The sequence below is a fragment of the Phoenix dactylifera genome, chromosome 9 (genome assembly GCF_051530095.1).
Source record: "Phoenix dactylifera cultivar Ajwa chromosome 9, Ajwa_hap1_PhDact_Kaust_v1.1, whole genome shotgun sequence".
Classification (NCBI taxonomy): Eukaryota; Viridiplantae; Streptophyta; class Magnoliopsida; order Arecales; family Arecaceae; genus Phoenix; species Phoenix dactylifera.
In genome coordinates this window covers 2,062,280-2,081,181 of record NC_143198.1, presented here as the reverse complement: position 1 = coordinate 2,081,181, position 18,902 = coordinate 2,062,280, and the positions used below count along the sequence as shown (strand labels likewise).

At 38.1% G+C, this 18,902-nt stretch overlaps 1 protein-coding gene across 3 annotated transcripts; it reads left to right on the top strand.

The window, feature by feature from the left end:
- The first annotated feature begins 4,890 nt into the window (after positions 1-4,890).
- LOC103704517 (pyruvate kinase isozyme A, chloroplastic) lies at positions 4,891-17,374 on the top strand. Of its 3 annotated transcripts, none has more exons than XM_089925213.1 (7): positions 4,897-5,652; positions 6,607-6,697; positions 6,795-6,988; positions 9,950-10,071; positions 13,535-14,013; positions 15,025-15,327; positions 15,405-15,717. In XM_089925213.1, the coding sequence occupies exons 1-6, from the start codon at positions 5,119-5,121 to the stop codon at positions 15,324-15,326; spliced, it is 1,722 nt and encodes a 573-aa protein (XP_089781339.1). In that variant the 5' UTR covers positions 4,897-5,118; the 3' UTR covers position 15,327; positions 15,405-15,717. The 3 variants fall into 3 exon arrangements, with proteins under 3 accessions (XP_088560051.2, XP_089781339.1, XP_089781340.1); XM_089925214.1 differs by lacking the exon at positions 15,405-15,717 and adding an exon at positions 16,903-17,374 and having other exon boundaries at positions 4,917-5,652; XM_088703925.2 differs by having other exon boundaries at positions 4,891-5,652; positions 15,025-15,717.
- Positions 17,375-18,902: the final 1,528 nt, after the last annotated feature.

Below are 18,902 nucleotides of genomic sequence, written 5' to 3'. Positions count from 1 at the left end.
AGTGAAAGGGATGTGATCGTGGCCGTCCATTTTTATTATACGGGACATTTGCGAGTGCTGCTGTTTCTCACGTATAAGAGGCTAAGATGCTGCATGCGATCGACGGCCGAAAGTGCATCTCGAGGAGATGATTAGATTTGGACCCGTGATTATTTGATGATCAGAATATGAACGGTCAGGTTTGCTGGTTCTGAAAATGGGCCGGCTGCGGTAGATTGCTTTTGAGAAAAATCAGGGTTATTAGTTACCAAACGAGTGATAAGCAAAACTAAAAAAATTTTGTGCAAGTTTTTGGTGCAAAAGGAGGTGGATTCATGGAAGCTCTTGATTTGCTATCATAGAATGCTTGATATCTTTGTTATTTATAGTATTTACTATAATAATTAGATGTCAGCCTGCCTCTTTTTTTTTTTTTTGGATATTTGCTGCCCATTAGAATTTTTTATAAAAAATTAGAGATCAGTCATCATGGTAGACCTAAACTAAAAATGTCCAAAAAAAAAATGATGGAATTAACAATAGTTCATTCTGTTGATTGCATAATAGCGCTCACTGTTTTCTATTTGGAAGGATTTATATCCATCTTTTCTTTTTTCCGATGCTGATGATCCCCACCCGGCTCTCCCTCTCTTTTTTTTTCTAGCATTTTGTAACGAGCGTCCCGTGTATCTTCTCTTCTCATGATTTTCGATGCTAGTAAGCAGCCTTAACTTGGATAAATCTAAATCATCATTCGAACTAATGTATGGGAATTCTATTAGGATTCGCGATGGATGCTAGAATTTGCGCCCACCTCCATTTGTGCACATATACCATAGGAGGATTCAGATTTCTTATTGGGATAAAATTAGATCTTAACTGCTTTAATTCGAAATTAGTCAATTAGTTGTCTTTTATTTGGTTGTCCTTCTCAGTGAAGCCACCTCCACTTGTGCAGGTCTACCATAGGAGACGTCGGATTCTTTATTCGGACGTCAATTAGTTGTCTTTTATTTGGTTGTCTTTCTCAACTAAGCATATTATCTTTCCATTATAATAAGAGTCCAAATTAGATAGAAATCTAATTGGCATAGGGGTGCCCAACCCCTATAAGAGTTGTAATCATTTTCAATTGAGGAGAGGAATAACAATTCCGAAATTTTCCAACGTACTCTCTCCCGCTCCCGCCTCTCTTTTCCTCACGCGCTCTCTCTCTCCCTCCCTTTCTCACGCTCTCTCTTGTTCTCTTTCTCTCCACCCTCTTCTCTTAACAATCCATCGGTGAGATCCGCCTTGCATATCTTATCAACTAGATGTGCCTTGCAGATCTTATCAATCCAGTGCATTAGTGTTGCTACCACCATACCCAGGAATATAGCAAATCAAAAAGTCATGTTATTGTAATTATTATTATTTTTTAAACCAGATAAATTATTTAATACAAGTATAAATATATTCATAGAAATCAGAAAATAAAATGTTTAAAAAATTAGGCAGGAAGATATGTTGAAGAATCCTACAATGTAGTTCAACTCCTCATGGTTCAACCAGAGAACCAAACACGGATGTGTGAGAGAAAGCCCATGAAGGTGAAGTGCCAAAATAAAGCTGATTTTAAGTCTAGGACCATGAACAAATCAACATGAAGTCCCTGGAAAACAGTGCAGCCGTTTCTTAATGACATGAGTTCTTTATAAGAGCCAGATGAATGTGAGGGATGACAGCCTCTTTAGCAGCATTTGTGTCCTTCATAAGGAAGACCAGTTCCTCTTCCCCTCTGATCCCCATTTGTAAGAGTTGATGCTGTTATGCACTGAAGTAGAGCAGCCTTGCTGCAATTCTCAGTCATTTCACCTTTGAGCATTCTATGGATCCTGCCAATAGGGAATTAGAGGCCTGCACACAGACAGCAAGAGAAGATTTTGTCAGTGGAAGGCAATGCGAAGTGGCTCAGTAATCTCGCATATTGAGTCGCCAAGTCTAATTTGAAAAATAACGTAGGGAAAAGGTCACTTGTAGATAAACAAGATTTCTTTCATTTTGCATGGATTTTTCACTTGATGATGAATGTAAGAAGATAACTAGATACTAGTTGTTTGTCGACCGGATTCTCTCGGAGTTTCCTCCATTAACCTTTTTGGCTTTTAAAAACCTCTCAGCAAACTATTATTTGCTTTCAGAATAGATCAACACGCATGAAGTTTTGAAGTTTTATAAACACAATAACCTGGGAAATTACATTTCCAATGTTAAGAGTCTTCCAACTTAAATTGCAACCGCTTGCAATATTTAATAAGTGAAAAAAGGGGAAATTTTCTCTACCTTGCATGGGATTAGACTCTGAACCTTAGTGGAGGATAGCTGTTTCATGACCAATTCAATCCTGAAGGCTATGGATCGATTGCTGCACTCATGCTTCTTGCATATGCTTGGAGGCAGTTCCTTCATCTTCTTATAGGCCTCTTGGATCTATATTTGGCATGTTGGAGTATTCAAACCTTTGTATATTGATATCTCAAATAAGATACGCAATATATCACTATATCAATGTTTTTGTTATGTGTATCTGTAGGATATAGTGTTTTGATGCACAAGCGAATCTTGCTACTTTTTTTAGATACCGCATCTATGGATGCTTGCATCACAACCACTTAATTAAGCTTCACTTCATCCAATCTTCCATTGCAGAGAAGGAAATCCAATATTCCAATCCGTCTTCACAACCTTGTGCTTATGAACTATCAAGGCACTGGTCATACTTCCTTGACCATAAGCCGTAGAGCTAGCTTTTATGCCTTTTGGAAAAGTAGTGTGAGGATTCGTGCGGGCGTGTGTTTAGTCCCATATCAGTTATTCGCTGGATAGATTTTGGATACCTATATAGGATCAAGAAACCCAAATAATACATTTTGGCTAGCCATTGTAGGTGAGATCTTGAATTGTTACAAATAGTATCAGAGTGGATCCGGCTCGTAACCTATATGGACTAAGGGACACCGCAGTACATATCTATTGGGGCTGACCACGGGAATGATCGTGGTATTTGTGATTAGATTTGAATTAATTTGAACTCTTAGCCCGACGAGAACGTCAGATCTTGAATGGAGGAAGTATGTGGGGATCCGTGTGGGCATGTGTTTATTTCCACATCGGTTATTCACTTAGTAAATCTTTGGTACTTATATAAAATCCAGAAATCCAAATAATACCTTTCGGCTAACTATTTTGGGTAAAATCCTATTTTCCTGCTGAGCACTGTAGAAAGATTGAGGCAGACATTTTAAGGGCTGTGCCTTCAGTCATATGTACTTGAAATCTGGCTTCCTTGTTGCAGAAAAAGAAGAAGAAAGAAGAAGTCTAGATTATATACAACATCTCACAGCCGCCATGAACATCCATGAGAAGTCCCACATGCATTAGAACAAATCAACAAACTACACCTCCATCATGGTACAAAGTCCAAACAGAAAACCAGTCATGGATATTAGAGGAAAATGGCATTCATTTCTTGGATATTTTTTATTCTCTCCACCCCAACCTAAGTTATAGAACGAAATTTCGGATATCTAAATTTTAGGGATTGAAAATATATATATTTTTTGAAACAAATAGGGTAATTGGCCGGGACTGTGTTGGATCAGATCCGAAGACTTGAAATTCTCAATGAGTATGATTTTGAATCTATGATAAATCCATCCATTGATGGGTCCAAGCCGGGCTCAGGTTGGAGCTGGTCAAACTTGGGTTAGCCACCAGGTTTGTCGATTAGGGCGACAACACTATTTAGTTACTTAGTAGTGCATGATAACTATCGATAGCCAGATCGGCCATGATACAGCTTTATAACGACTCTTGCATCTTGACAGCCAAATGACTTTACAGTAAAAAATTCTTTTGCCCCGAAATAACTTTTGAAGTGCAGTTATTTTTTTTTTGTTCATGGAGAAGAGTCGATTTACTTGTGGTCTTTTATTAGTTGTGTATTTTTATTCTTTTTGTGTGTAGACAATGGAGTTTGCTTGAGTTTGAAGGGTCCAAATAAAAATATAATTCATACATTTTTTTTGATACAGACAAAAAAAATATTTTTTAAACTTTTCAAAAGAAATAAAGCAATATATTTTTTGGTCATATGGTTGTATTTTTTAAAGTTTTGTTTTATTCCTTTTTTGTGTGGATTTGCTTAATTTCACGGTCGTCCTTTTTTCTTTTTAATTTCTTTTTATTCTTTCTTTGAGTATAGAGAAATGGATTTACTTAAGTTTCCAAAAGAAATAAGAAACCAAAATTTTTTAGACTTCCTTTGTGCAAGAATTTTTTTACTCATGGTATTATTTTTTTTAAGAATCCAACAAAAAAAAGTTGTTTGTGCGTGAATTTTTTGTGCTTGTGGTTGTCTTTTCTGGTGCATAGAAAATAATTTATTTGTGGTATTATTTTCTTTTCCGAGAGTCCAAGAAAAGAAAATTGTACAGGTGTTGGTGTTTATTTTTTTAATTCATTAAGAAGAGTTGATTTTCTTAATAACAGTCGCTTTGCTTAAATTTGAAGAGTCCAAATAAAACTGCACTCATTCAAAATTTTCCATTTTTTGAATTTCCATAAAAAATAATTTTTTATGCTCACAATTGCGTTTTTAAAGTTTCTTTTTATTTTTTTTGTGTGTAGAGAAATGGACGATGTCGTTCGGACTTTACCTTTTTACATTTGGATCCCTGTCAATATCCAAACTACAGATTTCTCCGACATGTAATGCTGGTGATCATTTGCGCACCTCTTAAAGCAATATCCACCTATTTTTGCCGACTCAGCAAGAGAAGTCGGTGCAGCGCTTGCCGACATTATTTCATTGTTTTCGTCTAAACCCTTCTCAAAGATTAAAATTATATAATGGAATATCCTCGGTCGCATAAGATTTCCTCATCCGTCTCTCTCACTGGCGAAGCCTTCGAAGTTCGGCTCCGAAACCCCGCAACTCGTACCCCATCGTAAGCTCCGTCACATACTCTTTCTCTCTCTCGCTCCCTGAACCCCTACAAATACTACTCTCCGTCTTCCGTCCAGCTCCAGCCCTTCTGTTTCTCCGCCGCCGACCGCCAGCGAGCACCGTCCTCTTGGGTTTCGCCCAAGAGCCAAGATATGGCCCGATCCCTCCACGTCTTCGCTCCTCCCTCCCCGTCCCCATCGCCTCGCCTCCTCCGCCCCCGCCTCCCCTCCCTCCCCCACCACCGCCGCCTCCTCCACCGCCAGATCTTCCGCGCCTCCACCTCCCCGCCCCCGGCGCCGGATCTTGGCCCGGCGGTCCTCGCCTCCGACAACGGCATCAGCGCCTCCTCCTTGGCCGCCACTGCTGCGGCGGCGATCGACGTGGACGCGGTGACGGAGGCGGAGATGAAGGAGAACGGCTTCCGGAGCACGCGGCGGACGAAGCTGGTGTGCACGATCGGGCCGGCGACATGTGGGGCGGAGCAGCTGGAGGCGCTCGCCGTCGGAGGGATGAATGTCGCCCGGCTCAACATGTGCCACGGCACTCACGACTGGCACCGCGGCGTCATCCGCCAGGTCCGCCGGCTCAACGAGGAGAAGGGGTTCGCCGTCGCCGTGATGATGGACACCGAGGGGAGTGAGATCCATATGGGTGATCTTGGCGGCGCCGCCTCCGCCAAGGCCGAGGTGAGGATTCTCGGTAGTTCTTTTTAACGCATAAACTTGGTTGCTTTTTGGATGCCCAATTTTGGCTCCGTTGATCCATTTCTGTTCACTAGTTACTTATAATAGCTTAACTACTTTTATTTAATCTAAGTGTTATATTCTAATTAGGTGTCATGTTACTTCATAGTTTGTTTAGATGGCATGAATTAAAATGCTGATGATGTGCATCAACTTCTGTTTCATTTGTATTTTTTCCTGATAAGTAATTGTATTCCCATATTTTATGCGCTAACTTGAAAGCTGGAGTTGGAAGTCTATTAAAGTGCCAGATACTTCAAGGATCACCGATACCATCACCTGCTTTCACCATACCAGAGATGGCTAGTTGTATTGATATAAACTGTCCAGAAATTAAGTTTACAAATCAAAACCAAGAGAAAGTTGGGAACAATGGAAAGTTTATTATCAATTATGATGACGTCTTTTGTTACAATTGACCATAAATTCTAGTGGCCCTGGATCATAGTTCTGGTGACAAACTAGAGCACGGCTCAGGAAACTTTATAAATGGGGTGTTCTGTGCAATACAAGTGAGAACCTATAGAGGGCTTAGACCTTGGAAATATTGTTTTCTTTATATCGCCTTCCATTTTCAATGGATTAAGGTATATTAGTTGATTTTTCCTTACAAATGCAGTTCATTTATTCCATTATAAGAAATGACTTCATTTTTGCAAGAAAGGGTGCATCACCTTAATTTTATTTTTCAAGTTTTTATGGCCCTTTATTTTTCCTACTCTATCTATGTCACACTTCATGCTCTTGCTTTTGGAAGCTAGACTTATCAAACTAAAATTACTTGTAACTTCTGTCCTGTGTGCATCTGTTTTAATCATGAAACATATGATTTGAATGCTGGATATATTTTTGCATGTTCATCATGCACTCTGTTAGTTGTTATTCAATGCTATGCAGGATGGTGAGATTTGGACGTTCAGTGTTAGAGCTCTTAATTCACCTCTTCCGGACCGAACCATTCACGCGAACTATGATGGCTTCACTGAAGGTTATGGCGTGAACCATTTTTTGCTTAGAGATAGCATTAGTTACCTTTTCTATCACTGCCATATTTTTAAAATTTAAGCTGTTTGGATTTATTACAGATGTGAGGGTGGGTGATGAACTTCTTGTGGATGGAGGAATGGTTCGATTTGAGGTGATTGAGAAGATTGGCCCAGACGTGAAATGTCGCTGTACTGATCCTGGGCTGTTGTTACCACGGGCTAATTTGACCTTTTGGCGGGATGGTAGTCTAGTTAGGGAACGTAACGCCATGCTTCCCACAATTTCTTCTAAGGTGGGCACATCTTTACGAACTGGCTGAAAATCTTTGAAAAATATTAAAACGTAAGTTAAGTGGAAGAATCTGTAACTATTTATCAAATATTGTGCTTGAATGTTGAAATCGCTTAACTTTTCTAAGTACTCATTCCATGGATCTCATTTTTGTTTCCTTGTTAACATATTGATCATTACCTGTATTACGGCCTCTTGATTTAAGAATGCTACCTCTTCATCTTAAATATAATGGATATAATTGAAATGGCCGTTGACTTGTACAAGAACATGCATGAAAGAGTTTTCTAGTGATGATTATTTGTGGAATGTTAGGATGTTAAACAATTCATGTCTCTTATAATTGTTGTGAGTTTCTAGTACACACGATGATCTTTTTCCTTGAGAAGGATCTACCTAATAATAGAGTAGCAAGCTAGGAGGAAGAAGCAATAATAAAGAACTTTCATAGAACAATGGATAGTAGAACTAAATATTTTATTCAATTCAAGATGTCCTTTACAATGGATAGGCAGCCGCCCCTGTAGTTGTATGTCCTTAAACCTACCGACAAATGTGTTCACATTCATTACTTGCTGAAAAGATAAAAAAGTTTTACGCTTAAGAAAAAATAATTTTCTCCATAATACGCTAGGATTTGATTTAGTGAAAATGTGGAAAGCAGTTGCAGGAATAAAGTATTATTTATAACCTACTTTTTGAGTGGATAAAATCTTTGATTCATCTTGATGTCATGTCCTTCCAAACCTGGTATATTTTAGTATACCAAACTTAATTTAATTAGATCTCTAGGATTATTTTTAATATATAGCGGCTTTGCGATAGGCATCATTCACATGCCATATGGCATGGGCAGCAATCTCATCATAGATCGAAACTCGCAACCATTAAGATAATGAGCTACACAAGTTCCTTCGTCTTTATGAGGCCACCAAAGTTGAGAGTTTGAAAATTCTCTGTGTAGTCAACGATTCTCTTTTCGTCCTATCTTAGATTCATATAAGATTGGTAAAAAGAGTAAAAGTGATCTACCAGAATGAAGTTGTAGTATAGATACTTTCCCATCTTTGGCCAATCAGTGATCTTCATTTTTCCAATGCTCACTCGAAAACACTAGATATTCTCCCATCATACATATGCATAGCTTTGTAATTTCAAGACCTCAATCTTCACCTTCTTGCTATCATGGATGTCTATAGCTTCAAAGAACCTCTCGACGATGATGATCCACTTGAGGAAATTCTCTAGATTGAGCCTCTCGTGAAACTCAAGAAGTTTGTATTTGATGCTAAAGTCTATCACAATCTTGCAAGACGCTAATCAACTGGGGGAGGATGAACTAGTCCTTGGCTCCTTGCTTTAGAGCACAGAGGTGGAAAGGATTGATGAGATGCTTGAAAGATGCATCCGATGATATATCATCCTTCGGATCTGATTTCTAAGAGGACGATCACGGCTGACTGCACAATCATGCTCCACTTATAGTTACGCTATTTGTTCTCACAACTGTTAGATAGCCACGTCTCTTGGATTAGTCACTGGTATTGTGGAGTTGGGGTTCTTCGGTGAACCGTAGCTTCATTGTCGATGTAAAACACCACAAGGAACCAAACTTGCTCTAATACCAAAATAGTGCACATGGTGATCTTTTCCTTGAGAAAGAAGATCTACCCAACGATGAAATAGCAAGATAGGAGGAAGAAGCAACAATAAAGAAATTCTCATAAAATATTGGAGCATAGAACTAGAAATTTCATTTAATTCAAGATGTCCTTTATAATGGCTTGGCACTCCTATTTACAATTGTAGGTTCCCTTGAACCTACCCACAAATATATCTTCATTTGTTTCTTGCTCAAAAGGTAAAAAGTTCTACAAACAAGGAAAAAAGAATATTCTCCATAATATGATAGTATTTGATTTGGTGAAAATATGGAAAATAGTTGCAGAAGTAAAGAATATTTCTTATAATATGTCTTTTGATGGAATAAGATCTCTGATTGATCTTGAGGTCCGGTGCTTTCAAATTTGTTTCGATTTTATTGATACAAGTCTTATTTAATTAGATCTTCAGGATTATTTCCTATTGTAGTGGCATTTGAGAACTGACTTTGAACCAAACCTAATGTCGAACCTCTTTGCTCCTTTGGTCAACCTTTGGCATGCATGGGTTCAAGTACATGTCAGCCAAGTCCATAACACGCACATTATTTTCTTTTCTTGTTACATATAAAGCAGGTTCTCTTCTCTAAGACACTATCTTGTCAACCTTTTTGCAATAACTTCCACCAAGGTAATTCGTGGTTGTTCCTTTTCTGTGTTCTCTGGATCAGGTTCAAACCTGTCAATCTTTGTTGCTATTATCAAGCCATCTGAACTTGGTAGATATCTTTGATTCCTTCTGTCAATTGCTTGCTATTTATGCATGTCATTGGGCCTTTTCATTTTTATCAAGTTTAACCAATGAAACAAGCTCTCTTGCAGCTTGATATCTGATCTGTTGTGCATTAAGAAAACTTGATCTTGGCTGTTCTATTTTACTTGTTATGCTCTTTGTTCACTACTTATTATATCCATTAGTTTTTTACTCTTGACGTGCATGCTATGGGATGACATATCAATATCTTCAGGAAAATGTCCTATAAACAGTTTTAAGTTAGGTTGAGTTCTCAAGCCCAAGAAATAACTATGAAAATTTTGGCATAAACCAATATTTTTGTTTGATTTATTGAATTTTATACATTTTAAATTTATGATATGTTCAGACTAACAAATGTTATTGATAACAAAAAAGAAGATTGATGCTGGTACAGGTCCACCCTTATGTTACCAGCATGACAAGCTGATTAATTGATTGAAGAATCTAAGAAATAAAGAGAATGGAAAAAGGAGTTAATTTTGGCGGATTACTAAATGCTAGGAAAACTTTGCATTTTATACCTCCTGCTTTTGAATCTCCACAGGACTGGCTGGACATAGACTTTGGGATTGCTGAGGGTGTGGATTTTATTGCAGTTTCATTTGTCAAGTCTGCAGAAGTCATTAATCATCTGAAAAGCTACATAGCTGCACGGAGTCGTGACAGGTAACTGGAAAAGGCTTTCTTTATTTTTTTTTCCCTCTGTTTAATTATCTTGTTTATTGGAAGGGTAGTGAGAAATGCACTGTCGGGATTTACCAAGTATCAAGTTGAAATCACAAGCATTTTTAGCACAGAATTGGATGAAAAATTGCTGGTCACAGACAATTTAACTTATTAGCTTTCTGTAGTCTTTTATCTTCCCAAGCTGTTCCAAAACTTGGACAAGAAAATAGTCTTTTACTAATGCGCCATTGGATGGCGATGGGAAGCATAATGGACGTGTCCTTAATCATTTTATGCAATTGGTACATACTTCAATACTTATGCTCTCTTTTTCACTTTACTATGCTCTGGATGCCTTATTTACAATTAACTAATGAATTCAACCTGGCTTTAGTGATTGCACCAATGATAATGAAGTTGGTAAGTTCTATTCCATCTTTACTATGATGATGGATAAGGTTCTCTCTTGTTCTAATTTTTCCTCTTGCAAATTTCTGTTTGATTTTTAAATCCAAGTGTCTTCTGTTGTTTAGCTAGTATGTAATTGAGTTAAAATGCTATTCTTTTTTCTTTCACATAATGCATTGAGTTTTTTTTTCCCCTAGCATACTGCAAACTAGGGCAGCATGAAATTAACCACAAATGTTATAAAAGAAACCAAGAAATTGGGCTGTTACCCTTCACAAATCTTTATAAGCAAAGAGCTCTCAACAAAGTACTTCCGATACTTCAAGTCGTCGATGACTCACAAATTATCAACAATCTCTGCACATAAACTCTGCATCAGCTTTAAGAAATGGTTTCAAACTAGTGCTCATAATGATGCTTTATTTCTATGCCATAGAAGCATGCAGAAATGTTCAGATATTATTGTTAGATGGAGTTATTTTATGTACCGTAAATGTTTCTAAATCCCTATGAAATCACTCCTTTCTTTTTCAACCATTAGAACTTTGTGTTCAATAATGATTAATTTGAACAAACATAGTCTCCTAATCACTTTATACGTATTATCCGTATATTTCTGTTAGATATTTTTAATAGAGATTAGGAACAGGAAGGACTTATCTCATCAATTTATCTAGGTTTTTCTCATTCAGAGGAAATAGTTGCCACAAAATGTAATGAAGCCGTGGTCAGGCTTCTTCATCTGTGCTTTTCCATTGCTTCAATGAAATTTCATAATCACAAACTTGCTGCATGCCTTAGCCCATGTCTGTGTTGCCTCCTTTCCCCCAGACCTTTTCTGGGCATCTACTACTTGATGTATAGATGCCTTGCCATCTTATTATGTTTTGTTGGGGCACTTGATGTTCTATTTTGGACTGTAAACATATTATGTAATGTACGCCACCAGCATGCAATCTTTTCTGCACATGGTTTTGGGCTTGAAGATTCTTCTTTCTTTGATGTAGGAATTGCATTTATTGTTAAGGCATAAATGATTAGCCAGATAGCCAAATTGAAACAGAACTCCTTTAACCAAAAAACTTTCATTACAATAGGATGAAACATACGAGAGGCGTCTATGGATTTGGCAATGAACCATGGATCTATGACATGTAAGTGATATGACTAATCATGTGCTAAATAACTATATGCAGGATTGTCGAGATTGGGCATGTTGAATATGGTAACAGTATATGTCTAGGGGAAAAATGCAATAGGATGTTCTGCATTTTAAGGGCCTTTTTAGATTTGCCTATGGGATTGGGCTGAAAATCTTGTAGGATTCACATATTGGGCCAGTACAACTAGCAAGATCACAAGCTACAGGCTGGGTTAGGCTTGTATTCATAAAATATCCAAAAATAGCTCTAGGGTGGGTCAGCCCGAATCACATAGGGAGAAAAAAAAAAGACCTCTTGTAGCTTGTGATCTTGCTGGTTGTATTAGCCCAATCCACAAATCCTACGGGATTTCAACCCAATCCTGTAGGAAAATCTAAACAAGCCCTAAATATTTGTGGATGGAAATGGGCATCAATGCATGGGTCTGGAGTTTGCATTGTCATCACTAACTTAATTCTTTGCAGCCACAGTTTCTGCCATTTTCTTATGCACCTGTTCATATTGTAATGTGGTTTTTCCCTTTTTCTGACCTAAGTTTGTGCATTATCTATTTCTAGCAGCATTGTCAAGCACTCTGCAACTGCATCATACTGTTGTTTTCTATGCTTGTCCACAAATCAACTTAGGGCCCAAATTTTAATTGACCCAAAATAATGGCCAAACATGAGGTTATATAACATTGGCCTTTGTCAGAAAAAAAGATTAGGTATGCAAAAAGATAAACATGCGTACAGATTTAGATACATGCTGCACATGTGCATTTCAGTGCATTATTCAGTTTAAGAAAAGCTAAAATCATCTGCTAACATGAACTGTCTGTATTTTTGATACCAAAAGTGCTCTTTTATTCTAGTACAAGTTGTTCAGTTTTCATGTGTATGCTTGTCTTAATAGCAAAAGTCACGATTCAATTCATCAAAAAAGATACATATCCCAAATATTTCACTTCCTACGTGAGAAAATTGTGATGATGATCCAAAATTAATTTTTTTGGGGTAGGTTCGGATGAAATACAGGTTGTTAGGGGTGGGATATTTCTACAGATGCAGACATTGTATTATAGGTTATAAGGGCTTTGTTCTTTCTGTATATCGTGTGATTGTAGGAATATGGGGCTTATCAGAATCTTTTCAGTAAATATATCTGTATCATCAGCTCATTTACCCATAATTAACTCACAAGTATGTATTGCCCTTACAGTCGTTAATTAACTTGAATTTTTTACCTTTTCAAGTCATTAGCATTGATATATGTTGTCTGATAGTTTAGCATCCTTCTTGACTTCTTATCAGATAGCTGGTAGGAACTATAATTAAGACCTTATCTTGTCCTTTTGTCCTGTGTTGGGATGATGGTCTCCATTATTCATCATTGTTTTGGAAGGGCTGGCAAGTATAGTGCCAATTTGAAAGCAGCTTGTCTGCATCCATTTCCTGTCAGCAGCAGGGCTGGCATTTCCAGTGCAATAGGGAAACAGCCTCTCTTTACTTATGAGTTATGACAAACAATAATTTATTTACCAGAACCAGCCATCAATATGCTTTTTTCTGGTTGTGTTCTCTGATATTAAAACCACCATGCATGTCATAATTCTCCACCTGGGCCTTAGGTATTTCTTAAGGCGTGATTTTTGTTTTTGTATTTCAGACCAAGATTCTGTTTGATCATACCCCAGTAACCCCCTTGAAACTTGAAAGGAGATCTGCACATTTTGGAAATCTGCAAAACTTTTAAGGCTCACTAGTTTACCATCAGGTGTAACAGTAAAACAAATTATAAAATGGAAGAAAGATGATTTTTTCACAACTCCCTCCTCATTCCTCGTTCCTATGAACTGTTTTCTTTGTACTGGCGCCGCATTCCTAACATGAATGACGATATATGTTCGACAGTGATATTGCGGTAATTGCAAAGATTGAGAGTATTGACTCTTTGAAAAATTTGGAAGAGATCATCCGTGCATCAGATGGAGCGATGGTGGCCAGAGGAGACTTAGGTGCTCAAATTCCACTGGAACAAGTCCCATCGGCACAACAGAAAATTGTTAAACTGTGCAGGCAGCTCAACAAACCTGTCATTGTAGCTTCTCAGCTTCTCGAGTCTATGATTGAGTATCCTACACCAACTAGAGCTGAAGTCGCTGATGTATCTGAAGCAGTCCGGCAGCGGGCTGATGCTCTGATGCTTTCTGGCGAGTCAGCCATGGGTCAATATCCAGATAAGGCACTGACCGTCCTTAGAAGTGTAAGCCTAAGGATTGAAAGGTGGTGGAGAGAAGAGAAGCGTTTTGAAGCAATGGAGCTCCCAGATGTTGCATCTTCTTTCTCTGACAAAATCTCAGAAGAGATCTGCAATTCAGCTGCCAAAATGGGTAAGCAATCTCATCATGTTGACTCCTGACTCTGTGAATTGTGTTGATTATTCAATGAGCATTCTGAAGTTTTGTCACTTTCACAAGTCAACCATTGCATCGTTCGCATTGAAAACAGTGAGCATTTGGCCTTATAGGTCAAGGATATGATTTTGCATTTGCAGTGTGGACTGAACCTCATGGAGTCACTTGTCCTTTATTTTCTCGTGTTGGCTGTTTTCCAGTGCAATATGTCTACAATAGCATCCACAACTTGATCCCTAGGCACGAAAATCTCCAATGATGCTGTAATTCTGTATTATTCTCAAATTCTCATCATAGGTTTTCACCCAATATTTTTTCTCTTTCGGCAATGAAGTTTTTTCTTTTTCAAAGTGACTTGCAAAGTTTTATGTATTTTATGAAACTTGTTGTTCCTTTTAACTTCACCAAGGCATTTTGCAATCTCAGTATATCATGTTCACTCAAATTTTCAAGAAGATGAATCATGAACCTCTTTCCAAGACAAAACAATACTTAATTCCATCTTTGGACCATACACCTGCCTCTTTTTTCCCAATTAATCACGTTTAAAACTGGTTGTTCTTCATCATCCAGATATTAAGTATCTTTGATGACTAAAATGGCATCATTCTACTTTGATTTACCATATTTTGTACTGTCGGCTATCAAGAAAAAAAACTATAACCATCAAAAGAATTACGGTGTCATCAACAAGGCAGGAGGTTCTTACACACATTTCAAGGGTATTGTGATTACATTTGCTTTCATATTCAACTACCGTTTGCTGCAGTATGACCTATACCATAAGCCATAGGCTTGCCCCCTGCTGGATTATATTTTACATGTTGATTCTTTCTATTTTGATGATGATGATGATAAGCTTGCTGTGGCATTCTATCTGTTATCTTTACACACACTGATGAATGTCCTCTATGTTGGAGCTCAGAAGCTGGCAGTAGAATCTTCCTTGCATGTCTTATTGCTGATCATGTTGATTATGCTTTTCAGCTAACAATTTGGGAGTAGATGCGCTCTTTGTCTACACACAGACGGGGCACATGACTTCTCTTCTTTCACGCTGCCGCCCTGACTGTCCAATTTTTGCATTCACGACTTCAACATCCGTAAGGAGACGGCTGAACCTGCAGTGGGGTCTGATTCCCTTCCGCCTAAGTTTTTCCGATGACATGGAAAGCAATCTGAATCGCACTTTCTCTTTGCTCAAGGCAAGGGGAATGATCCAGTCCGGCGACCTTGTCATTGCCCTCTCTGATATGCTGCAGTCGATTCAAGTGATGAATGTCCCATAGGGTTACGTTTACTGCTATCTGTTGCATCGTTTTCCCTTCATTTTTAGCTGTCTAAAGCTTACCCCCAACTTTTTGAAGAGTTAAGAAGTTGCTGTACCAAACTACATCAGTTTGTTATTCATCAACGGTAGCCAACGATCTATGAAGATTGAATTTCCGACCATAGTTGCATCTCCTTTGCAATCTTCTGCTTCTATATTCTTATTCGTATTTCTTAAAATCGACATGTACGAACACTTCATGATATGCGAAGCTTTGTTTTATTATGAAAAATATCTGCTTCCTTAGCTTGGTGTGTGTACTGTAGCTGAGTTCTTCAACAAAACTGGATGTTACTTAACCCATTATGGTATTTATCTGCTCAAGTTTGTCCAGGGACATCATTAATTGTGACATTCCTGAGGTTAGGTTGGCAGGAGCTGTTGAATTTTGGTTACAGTGATGTTTGGGGTTGTCATGTCATTATCTTGCTAATAATCTGCTAGCTCCTGATCTGTCCAAATGTTGTGGTGTGATGAGGGCCATGTATTTTTTTCATCCCAGTATTTGACCCAAACTTGAGAAACCTTCCGATCCAATGAACACTACTGAGATCTTGCACTTCTGCAGCAATGTCGAAGTATGCCATATTTAGATATTTTGTTTCCTTGCTTACGATGTCTTGTAGGTTAGTGAATGGTGGTTCCCTAAGACAGGTGGGACCACCAGGGGCATGATATTTCTTTATCATAGCAGAATATGGTTGAGAGTTCTGTCACGATGACTGACATCTTAGCACGGTTCAATGTATCGGAGTATTTGCATCAGGAAATATCTTTTGATCGTGCAAATCACTTCACCTCCTGTGGGGCTTCCGAGGCTGTTGAAATGTTGACCTATGATTGATTCATGTCGCCCCTATCTGTGTCCAATAACTATTTGATTCTTCCCATCTCAAGTCTTAACCTCTTCCCAAATAATCTCTGTTCTCTACCTTGAGTAGGACATGGGAGGTTGAGTCTCTAGCCTTTGGTTTCTATTGATAGTTTGATCCAGATGCATGCATATTTACTTGGCATTGGCACCAAACTTTCAGAATAATTTGATCTTTTTGTACTTGGAGTAATTTATTGGTTGTCGTTTCTTTCTTCACGGGCCTTCTACTTTGTTATGCTCTCAATTGTTTAAGGTGTGCTCCTCAAGAGTTTTGGGCTTGCAATAGTTCTTGGGTTGGCTGTGTCTTTTTGTAGTGGGGAAACAGATGAAAAAAATTCATCAGAGGAATGATGTTTCTTTTGACGTATGAAAGAACCCCAAGTTAATATTCTAACCCAAGATCCACCTATAATTGATGGATGAACACCAACACAACTAACCTAACCTAAGGCAAGGTTTTAGATTTGTTCGGGCACCAACCATGTCATCGGATTTATAGGACCCAATATCTAATGACTGATATGTTCTTTCTTCTTATCGTAACATAACCATGGTTTGTGAAAAATGATATTTTCAGATGGTTGAGATGTTATTCGGTACATAATGTTATAATTCGCATGCAATATACTGCTTACCAAGCTTTTCCCATGGGATGAAACAGGTGGTAGCTGACCTGAGTTGTCGTTAGTTTAGATGGCAAGATGTCGACTCTCATAACGGAAGAAAGGGACCCCAAAGGTATGAAAGATGGTGTCAATTTTTCAGCCATTGGCCGTTCTCTGGATCACCACCTTTCCTGTCGGTGGTGTGTTCAACTACCTTGGCTTAAATGAAGGCAATGTAACATTTTATGTTGCCATGCAGCCACTACATGTATGGGTTTAAGCTCAGCTTCTAGATTTTTGCGGATTATGGTACCATGGGTGCTAAATATTGTTTGACAGTTTTGTCAAGGTTTGATTTAGGAGTTTCAGTCACATTAAAATGGTCATGTTGGTTTCGGGGTCACTTTGACTTCATATGTTGGGATGAAAATTTGTCTCCAAGTGACATGGAATTTCGGCTACATTTAGATCGGGCATGGGTGTTTTTGGGACGAGAAAGAGTAATACCAAAGGTATTAATTTATACCACTGCAAGTAAGTACAAACTTTTAATTTTTCATTGGGAAACATGGTGTTAGGTGGTGATTCGTTGTTATTCTTTTTGTGTGTTTGGATGTTGTCAGGAATAAGAAACGCTGGTTGGATGTTACTTCAGAATAAGGGGATGAAAAGGTGATTTTTCATCCAAGGAGACAAATTTGCTTCAAATCTCTACTATTCTGGAATATAATCATATATGATACAATACAACAGTACGGTAAAAAATTATATATACGTTATACTGCAATATTATAATATGATATTGTATTTTTAATGAGCTTGTAGTTTGATCTTATAACATCATATTACTTAAGCAAAATAATAAAATACAATGTAATGCATTGTATTTCTGGAGACCTAAATAGATCATTTTCTCTAATAATAGAGAGGATAAGAGAAGGGTTTAAACCAAGTTATACCCTGGTTTATACATAGACCAGGGTCCTAAGGGGTATAGGGGTGTTTTTGACTGCTAACTTATCTTGTCTAATAGTTCATCATGTTTGGGTGCTCTCCTTGGGATGATAAGGATAAACCCCACATATCATTCTAGATAGGCACTTTTACCACTTTTTGTATAATATATCTTATCTATTCCCAAGGTTTTATCCTCTTAGCATAAGGGTTCATTTCAAAAACTAAGTATCCGAACACTGTTTATCTAGTATGATCATGGCCACACTAATGCATTATGCATCGGATTCTTGTTCCCACTAAGCACTAAGAAGTACACGCATTTCAGAGCAGATCCTCAAAGGGGAAAAGCTTCGAGTGAAAGCGGACAGAAACCGTAAAAGCTTCGCTAACGGCAGCCTCAGAAAAAGCATTCCAAAGTCGGAAAGCGAAAACCGTGAATCAGAAAAAGAAAAAGATGAAAGAAAAAAAAAAAAAGCTATGGAAACGGCAAAGAAAATACTGCGAGTCTGTGACCCAGACCTCTCTCTTTTTTCCTCTCTTAAATAGCGTGGTCCAGATCGTCGGAGAGAACCCCGAGCGGGACCCACAATTCTAACGTTACAGTCTGCACCGTGACATCATCATCTTAACCGTCACCTTCTGCTCGACCGTTAGGATGTGGACACGCCCACGTGGCGCATCGTGGTGAAGTCCCGGTCGACGTGTCATGCTAGAGTTTCTACCTTGATGCCTCAATTTAGACTTCTGCCATCTTGTCCGAAGAGGAGCTCATGTGAAACCTCCCATAAAGCGACAATGATCTTAGGACTTTTTTTTATGGCCATCTCAAAATGGAAAAAAAAAGAATATAGAAGAATACAAGATATGGTTGGAAATATGATACTTTTTTTTTTATTTTTGTTTGCAAATTTTTTTGAGTTTAATCTTGAATGAAAAAGTAGTAGAACCATGATGCCGGTATTGGATTATGGTAAAAACGCTTCCTTTCAGTGCATTCTGTTGCACTAATGAATTTAATCAGCCCTTTGACTTGGTTTATGTAGAACACCTTGGACCAAAAAAAAAAAAAAAGATTACATGGATAACCTAGATGCTTCCT

What these genes read in the sequence shown, in the direction of transcription:
- LOC103704517 (XM_089925214.1), top strand. Translation starts at nt 5,119, where the DNA reads ATGGCCCGATCCCTCCACGTCTTCGCTCCTCCCTCCCCGTCCCCATCG. An exon ending in GCTGCACGGAGTCGTGACAG is followed by an intron (nt 10,072 to 13,534) that starts GTAACTGGAAAA and finishes TATGTTCGACAG; the next exon opens with TGATATTGCGGTAATTGCAA. An exon ending in CAATTCAGCTGCCAAAATGG is followed by an intron (nt 14,014 to 15,024) that starts GTAAGCAATCTC and finishes TATGCTTTTCAG; the next exon opens with CTAACAATTTGGGAGTAGAT.